Source organism: Parasteatoda tepidariorum, chromosome 10 (assembly GCF_043381705.1).
Source record: "Parasteatoda tepidariorum isolate YZ-2023 chromosome 10, CAS_Ptep_4.0, whole genome shotgun sequence".
NCBI classification, from domain to species: domain Eukaryota; kingdom Metazoa; phylum Arthropoda; class Arachnida; order Araneae; family Theridiidae; genus Parasteatoda; species Parasteatoda tepidariorum.
This window is the reverse complement of record NC_092213.1, coordinates 48,091,479-48,100,609: the sequence shown is the minus strand read 5'-3', so window position 1 is coordinate 48,100,609 and position 9,131 is coordinate 48,091,479. Positions and strand designations below refer to the sequence as shown.

General features: G+C 31.3%; 1 protein-coding gene across 1 annotated transcript; it reads right to left on the bottom strand.

Annotated features, from left to right (window-relative positions):
- Window positions 1-540: 540 nt before the first annotated feature.
- On the bottom strand, window positions 541-7,268 carry LOC107447941 (uncharacterized). The gene is made up of 2 exons (XM_016062985.3): window positions 7,010-7,268; window positions 541-3,412 (listed from the first exon to the last, which is right to left on the bottom strand). The coding sequence occupies exon 2, from the start codon at window positions 3,398-3,400 to the stop codon at window positions 629-631; it is 2,772 nt and encodes a 923-aa protein (XP_015918471.2). The 5' UTR covers window positions 3,401-3,412; window positions 7,010-7,268; the 3' UTR covers window positions 541-628.
- Between the last annotated feature and the right edge of the window lie 1,863 nt (window positions 7,269-9,131).

Here is a 9,131-nt window from a genome sequence, read left to right as displayed (position 1 = left end):
AAAATAATTAAATAAATAACAACAATTTGGCAAAAACATTAAAGAACGTAAGAATATTATTCAGTAAAATTTTAGGTTACTTTGAATTTTCGATTTCCTAGAAATGTACTTTTAAATCATTACTTTTTTTGTCTAGTACTTGTACTTTTACTTGTACTTTTTACTCGTTCCTTTTTAAAATAAGAACTTTTTACTTTTTACTCGTTACTTGTTTTAAAATTACTTGTACTTTTACTCGTTACATTTTAAAAGTAACGTTGCCATGTATGCTGTTAAGTAACTTTAGCACCTCTTGCTTTTTTTTTTGCAATTAAGTTAGTTTTAATATTTTTAATCTTGATTCCTTTTTAGGTATTCACTAGATTTCAACATTTTTTTTCTTAAATATTAGTTTTAAGAGTCAACATTAAGTTAAAATTTATTCTTTATATTGATAAACTTTCGAAAGTTTTAGTTTAAGCTTTGTGTTTATGAAACACCTTTTAAAAGCATAATATTTTCACATGTGCTATTGATTTTATATTTATTGAATTACTTAGATTGGACATGTCAAATTGTGCGTTTATTATTTTCTCTTCACCCATAGTAACACTAACATCAGTATGAGATTTATGTAAGCTAACAAATGTCATTCCTGTTGAGTTTTACAATAGCAATAAAGTTTTAGTTTGGGGCTATCTATACACCAAGATGTTTTACCATAGACACTGATTCTGCTGACACCCAGCACATCTGAAGTCATATTGTTTGAAAAGTACCGTACAGTTCCTTCGAAAACTCCTCCCCCTGGTTTCACTATCAGCGTAATTAAGTAGTCGCCTGTTGTAGATTCCGTTGTTTGAACACCCATATCCTTCATATTAGGCATTCCAAATCGCGCGTCGGTTACTTGATCTACTTCTAGTATTTCACAAACATTAGCATGAGGTTGCAAAAGTTCGTTTACATGATCTACAAGAGACCGGGAAACATTTGAAATCGCCGGATGGTTTATGGATATTTGGTTGAAATTGTTGCAAGGACACCAATGCTGGTGAATGTGTGCATCTTCACAAGTTCTATTTTCGGGTATCTCGTTAAAAAGACTAATTCCAAGTTCGTCAGTTTTATCTTGGAGATTGTCATCTAGGTAGAGCAAATGCTTCATTGTAGCATGTACATCAAAAAGAGTTACCAAACGGTCTTGGTTTATTGCTAGACTTCTTTCAACATCCGGGTGTTTTTCAAGAAACCACTTGGGGATATGTACATACATAAACGGCATCCGTTCTTCAAATTTCCCTATATACGTGTGCCGAATTTCCCCAAATCGTAAACCATGGTCGCTGAATATCACAAGGGCACTTGAGTTCAGTGCGCCTTCATCATTTAGAGCCTGAAGTAATCTAACAGCTGGAACATCATTACGACCAGCTTTATTTAAAAAATCATGCGTGAGAATAGATACCATGCAAAAGGCAAAATAGGGTCTTTTTCCCATCGTTTTAATAAAATTAATCAAGTAGTCATACATAAGATCTGTCTCCATTTCGGAGTTTAAACATGGTGAGTTTGTCACCCTAGCTTTTGCCCTCAACATGGAGTTTTCAATGGCCAACGCTAAGGGTCTGTAGTAGTAATCAGTTGGGGGATCGTAAAATCCTCGCTTTAGGTAGTTAAATGTACCAAACAAAGGGGAATCTTCAGCATAAAATGTTCGATACCCATTCTTGGCATATTCTTTCCAAATCAAACTGATGTTATCGAAGAAAAAAGTATCTCTGAGAGACTCGTTCCAATAATATTCAACGAAATGGCCGGTGAGTAATGGTACCAAATTCGGAAATGTATTATCTCCTACTTTTGTATATCCTTTCATATCAAAGGATCTCATTTTATCTTTGAGGAATGATTTTGTGCGCATAAAATGTCTTAAAAAGTTTAATTTTGACACGGAATCAATTCCTAAAAGTATAACGTTCAATGGACTTGGTGGCGTGATTTTCGATTTTGTTTCTTCTACATCTTTCTTAATCCTAACCAAAGGAAAGTATTGCTCGTGAGTGTAATTATTTGGGAAGAAACATTTGGCAGCAACATATTCATCTTGCATTGGACTATTAAATATCAAGTTCTGAACTTCACTCACAAAGTAATCATTTTCCCTGACGTTACCAGGATCTTCATGTTTGCGATAGATTGCTTGGTAATAACATTTCAGCTCATCAACTGTAGTATTGTAATACTGTTCTAATACTGATACATTTAAATGGATAATTCCATTTGGCTCTGGTGTCATAAATAAAGGAATATTAGAGCACTTTAAAGGATTATGTAACTGAATGAGGTGCAATATTGTCGAGTCCCAAGGACTCATTTTTGGTATTTTGCATCCTTTGGTGTCGATTATAAAATTAGGATCTTTCTTCGGTTTTGGAATAGGTTTTAGTACAGAAACATCTTTTTCGGAAGGAGTTGTATTGTTTCTGCTCAATATAATGTTTTGAGGCAATGTTACTGCATTTATAGATAAAATATCACTGTTTGACTTTGAATTTTGCTTTTTAGTCGTAGTATTAAAAAAAGATTGCAAAGAGGATATGGTATTGTGCACTTTTTGGGAAACTGTTTTAAGCCTAAAAAGAACTTTTGATTCAAGTGGTTGTGGTGAATGTGTAACTAATTTTTCAAGCATGAGGTTTTCTAATTTTTCTGAAGTCCAATGCATTTGTTTGATTTTTATATCATTAATCAATGATATTGTAGGTGACATATTGAATATCTTAGATGCGTCTTCTTTCTGATGATTTTCTATTTTCCTTTTTGAGGAATATTGAACGTTGATCTGTGGTTCTGATGCAATGTCTTCCGAGTGAGATACAATCTTTTTCTGAATATTCCCTTGTACATTATTAGGAAGAGCATTTAATTTCCTCACCGATGAATATTGTTCATTGTTTTCTGATTCTAAAGTAATGTCCTTAAAATAAGAACGAGGAAAATTTTTATTGATGTTTAATTTCAGTAGTAATGAATATGTTTCATTTTTCTTCTCTGGTTCTATAATATTATCTTCACGGTATGGTCCTTCATATTCTTTTAAATACATTGGTTTTTTTAACTGACCATTATATGATCCTGGGCTACCATCAAAATATTGATCTTCTCTCGAAGAGAAATCGTTATCCGTTTCCTTGGATGAGATAATTTCGTTTGTTTCAATATAGTCAAACACTTTTTCAAATATCCTATTCTTAGGATTCTTATTAAAGGAAAACAGTTCATTGATTTCTAACAACTCACTTAGAGTTCTCAAACTATTATCTAAAATATATAAATAGAGAAGCAGATAAGTAAAATAGAACGCTGCAAGAAGAAACAAAAGATGTCTGCGTCGGATGTAAACTGCCATCATATGCATGCATCAAAGAGCCTAAAAGGATATAAAAGTACAATTTTAGACAAAGAAATATTAAATAAAATAAAAGTTTGGACAATTTTAGCGAAATTGAATTTTAAACTTCAACACCTATTATTACTTTATATACATTTAATTTTTTAAATTTACAGGTTCCTTTTTTAAATTGCGTTAATTAATTAGGTAATTAGTTAAAACATATCTTTTTTAACTAATGTAATGTGCAGGAAGTCTCAAAAAAGGCCAAAGATTTGAAAAAACCATTTAAAGAAAAACGGAAGGGTATAGCAGAAGTGTACGTATTGTTGCGATCTACTTAGACAACACTTCATCACTCTCACCAAGTTTTAAAATTAGTTACAAAATTTAACACCAGATGCCGTTGCTGTCTTGAAAAACTAAATAACAATGTTTTGTTTTCCATGTTTAATCCTACCAGATGAAATATTTACACGAGTTTCTGTTATTATTGTCTTCAGGAATTGCAACGTTGTTGCTCTATATGATGATTTAGTTTAGAAATACATTTTATAGTTATTGCGAATCATAAACGCCATTTACTAACGGACTTAGCAACAAATTTTGAAACTTGGTGTGAATAATCTGTTTTTAACTGAGGAGCACAATGCAGAAAACCACTTGTATCTTTTTCCTCTTCTTTAATTGATTTTTTGAATCATTGATATTTTTAGTACAACCAATAAAAACTTGAACAAACATTTTAGAGTAAAACTCGCATTCTTACTGATTTAAATTCTAACACAATTAAACAATAAAGGAAAAAAAAATTACCGATTCGTTAAGCTTTGATTTTTTCCCATTTTTGCTTTCATCTTTCATTTTTGCATTCAAGCATATTTTTCAATTCATAAATTGCTTTTTAGTCAAGGACAAATAATAAATTGTATTTAAAAATAGCTACTGAGTACCTTAAGATAGACTTACAGTATTGGTTAATACGGATGTTTTACTGGCAAAAATGAAATTAAACAAGACCATAAGAACTCCACCCAACCACTCTTGGTATTTTGCAAAAAAACTGGGAGAATCCTTCAATCTTAGACAGAGAGCCCATCAAACTGCCCTTTCACGCTTCTTGAGTGGACACACTAGATCCCTTACTTTCAACCGGGGTCAAAAAACTTATCCTGAATGCCATTGGTGCTCGACAGACATGGCCTCCCCTACGCATATTCTGCATTGTTTGGGGTTCGGTAAAGATGAGGTCCTGAGAGACTCCACCCTTTTTATGGACTTTTTGGAGGTACTCGGAATCCATGGGAGTCGTCTAGCCAAAGAATATATAATGTGAGAAGAAGTCTAGCTTCTCCGATACGTAGCAGGGGCCAGCAAGGTCCCACTGTATGACAAGAAAAGCGCCAAAGTTTTTTGAGGCGACTCATGAGCACATCTTTCATCCATCATAGCGTCTCTAAACTTGTTTAGCAACAAATTTTTTGCCATCTTTAAAGTGACTGTTTAAAGTGACATCTTTAAGTGACGGATATCTATTTAAATCATACACCTATGTTAAAATAATAAATTATATTTATCTTTTAATGAATTCGTCACAAGTAAATATTTTCCTTGTTTAATAAGTAAACCTTTTTCAAAACCATATAAGTCTGTAAAGAACAAAAGCTGACGGGGTTTGAGTCACTTTTCATTAGAGTGGGGGGAGACAAGGAGAAAGGTGTTTGTTGGGAGCGGAGAGGAATGGGGTTGCTTACGGGGTAAGGACGGAGGGACCCACTGTAAGGAGGCAGGTTGTTTTCCTAGCAATACTTCCCCACCTTGATGGAGGTAACCGTTGCCTCCGGAGCAGGTTTACATGGGGGCCTATGAGAGCTGGTCTTCTTCTCACTTATATATTCTTTGGTCTAGCGCTGCTAGACGATTCCGAGATTAGCAACAACAACAGATTGTGCATATCATCCTTTGTTGAGCTTTAAGCAAACAGTCTCTTATGGACCGCTACAGGATACTCACTTCGCTACAGCTGCTTCTTTAGTTCTCTGTGTTCTTATATTCTTACTATATGGTTCTCTGTATTGATTGCTGTTGCTGTCTTTTAATCTTTCCCTTATAAATAAACAAAAATGTAAATTGTACTCATAAATGAGTTAAAAACAAGGATTCGGTACCTATAATATACATATGGCTAGCGGTACTGTCTGGCAATAATGAGATGAGCCTCTGATCTAACCTCAGTGACAAAAACCTCAGTGAGAGATTATCTCGTGATTGCCAAACAGTATTTAGAAAGATCACATGTAGTACGCGATGAAAGTGTACGAGTTTCAGATTCGATAGTTTCCAAAATATTTAATAGCAAAATAAAAGTTGCAAAAGTTATTAACCAAAAAACTGAACTTATTTTTTGGTAACTGCTTTTAACTTTCTTCTAAACTCGCAGGAGAAACGATAATTTCTCGAGAATATGTACGAAGTTCGAAAATTTATTGACGAACCTAAGTTTTAAAAGCTATTTGTTATAAAGTACACATATTCGTAGTGGTACGGTCTGGCAATCATGAGATAAGCCTCTGACTTAACTGTAAGCTACCTCAGTGACAGCTCATCTCGTAATTTCCAAACAGTATTTAGAAAGATCACGCGTAGTACTCGAAGAAAGTGAACGGGTTTCAGTATAGTTTTTAAAATGTTTAATAACAGAAAAAGGTTTAAGATGCTATTGAAGAAAAATATTATCTTTTGGTATCTATTTTTAAATTCCACTCCGAGATATAATAACTTCTCGAAAATATGCTAATTTTAAAATTTGTACTTTTATTTGTCTGTATGAAACTGAAAAACTTTTGGTTTCAGTTTTTATACTTAATTTATAAGATAAATAATAAATTATATATAGATTAATTTTTTTAAATTTGGAAACTTTTAAAATAATTAAGTAAAAAAAGAACACCAAAAAAAAAAATTAAGTTTCGAAAATTTTAATAAAAAAAAATAAAAAAAATCAGTTAAATAAATGCTTACTATATTTAATTGCGTCAACACTAAAAAATATCATTTTTACAGAATGCTAAATTTAAATTTTTTTAATTGCCGCGTTAAAGATGAATAAATACTTTTTGTATGTTTTTGAAAGGTAATAATAATTAATAAATAATGCTAAAATAAAAATAAAATTAAAAACAAAGTATCCCAGACCACCATGACGCATTTATAATTTGCTCTCGTACCATATTCACCTTAAAAATGAATATTTCGAATTAATTCGAAGTTAAACTAATTAAAATAATTGTATAAGTAATTTATTTGCTTAAAAATAAAAGAGTTATAAGTTACTTTTACTTTAATGGTCTCGAAACTATTTTGCAATGATAAAAACGAACTATACAAAAATATATTATTACACTTATCGTTTTCTTACTTTTCCAAAAATAAAGACGGATAATATTCCTTTAGGAAAAATGCAAAACATGGCTCACAGGACTTGTTAAGCACTGTTATTGCATGGCACTTATTGTTATAGTAACATGCATTTCATTGTTAAAAATATTTTAATTGCATTTTTTTTCTAAATTTAAAATAATTTGCATATGCGTTTTTTTTCAGTAATGTTAAATATGTTTCAATGATTTCACTTACCATTTTACCAATCTTTCAAACCTAAAGGTGAATGCTATAATTTCTGGATTAATGTAAAAAATCATTCATAGAGTTTGTGAGGAATATTTTCACAAATGAAGCACAATATAATTTTATTTTAGATTTCAAAAACTGCATAATATCAAACAAAATGTATAATGTTTACAACACTAGATAATTTTCGATCTTGTAAGTTTGCTTCAAAAGAAAAACAGACTTGAATTTAAGCATTAGTGAATATTTGTGATATTGATGTTATAAAGTATAAAAATAAGGAAAGAAAATCATTATTCTTTACATTAAAACCAGCCATAAATATGTGTCTTTATGGTATTAAGTTATTTAATTTTATATTTGTTTACGTAATTATAAAAGTTGTTTTGATGTACGCCAAATATTTTTCACTTTTGGAAAGAGACATATTTTTCTACTTTATGGCTTGTGTTATGTGCCAAACAAAATGCTGGTGTTAAATTTGATTTTATTCTGTTGGTTGAGCATGAAATTGTTTTTCACAGTTTTTTAGAACTTAGTCGAAGTAGTTTTAAATAAATTTAATCAATGTTCTCGTTTTACCCAAGTTTTTTAGAACGCTAATAAAGTTCCACATTGATTAGAAAAAAAATCATAACTTCAGAATGAACAGATTTTTAATCCGTTTTTTTTTATTTAAAATTTTTTTTTCAGGCGTAATTGAATTTGTTAAAATAATTTTGATAAAGTTTCACATGCATAAAGTTAAATTTGTAGTCGTCTAATGATATAGTATCGTGATTGAAACATTAAATAAAAAATTAATGTCAATTTTAGTATAATAATAAAGATAACGTTTTTTGTCTTAATATTCTGTATGTGTGCAATTTTTGAGCTCAGAATAATTTCAAAACTGTCTCAGATTTAATAACTGAAATAAGCAGTAGCCTAATAATATTTAGATTGATTGATCAATGCGATTTTTATTTTTATTCAATAACCTTAAGGTGAACAGTCTCCCCTATTCTGAGTTTACGACTATCAATGTTGAACAACGTGGCCTTTTAGTTTTGAACCCAACCGAAGAAAAGAGAACTTCTGGCTTCGAAGAAAAGAGAACTTCTTGAAGAAAAGAGAACTTCTGGCTCAAGCATTGGGACAAACTAGCCTTCGTGAAGGACTTGCCTTCGTAGTTTTGATGGAACTAACCCGCATTTGCATTACACGGAGATTAAAACCTCCTACGGTTAGCCTGGCGGCAAAGGAATTCTAATGCATGATTCGTCAACCACTGAGAATAGTTTACGCCAACACTGTGTTCAGTGTGAGCCGAGATTGAAATTCGTATCAGCCAGCCATCGCTAGGAATCGAGCCTGGATCGCGTCATTGGAAGGCAAATGCATTACCCTCTGAGCCACCGCGACAATGACCATTGAGATTGAAAAAAATAATTAAATAAGTTTTAGAATGATAGTAATCTTGGTCATTTTTTGTCTGAAAACGTAATATTTTGAAAATTTGATACCGCCAGAGTAGTTTCATTCTGTTAAAAGAACGAAATACGTTTAAGTATTTCTTTCAATTGTTGATCATTACAGTTTATTTTATTTATTTGTTTTTTTTATTTAATTTACTTGTTTTTTTTCTAGTTCTTTCCTTCATAAGCATTTTTGCTAAATTTATTTCCGCCATGCTGATATACATTTAGGAAGTAATTATTAGCAAGTTTGCAGACTGTGAAAAAGTTACTGATTTTTTTTATATATTTTTATATTTCTCTTTTTAAACCTATTGCTCAAAATATGTATATTATCGACCGATGTATGCCCAATTTACCAAGCACACAATATGAATTCAAGCCATCGTTTGAATTTTCAAGTACCAGAAAGAAGCTCCCTGGATAAATTATATTGGGAAGCAAAAGCAATAATGGAATCACAATGATTAGACTTCAATTGAAATTTTTCTTCGTGCCCTTTTAACTGTTTATTGTTCCTTTTCAAATGTTAAATTATTCATTGTTCGATTTTAATTGGTTTTTTTTTGTTTTTATTGCTCATTTTTTAAATTACTGTTAATTATTGCTATTTCTCCTCTTATGCCTTTGTGGTGTGGTGATCAATTAAAATTATGGGTTAATTTCCAAAT

Excerpts from the sequence above, each read along its gene's own strand:
- LOC107447941 (XM_016062985.3), bottom strand. The coding sequence starts at position 3,400 with ATGCATATGATGGCAGTTTACATCCGACGCAGACATCTTTTGTTTCTT.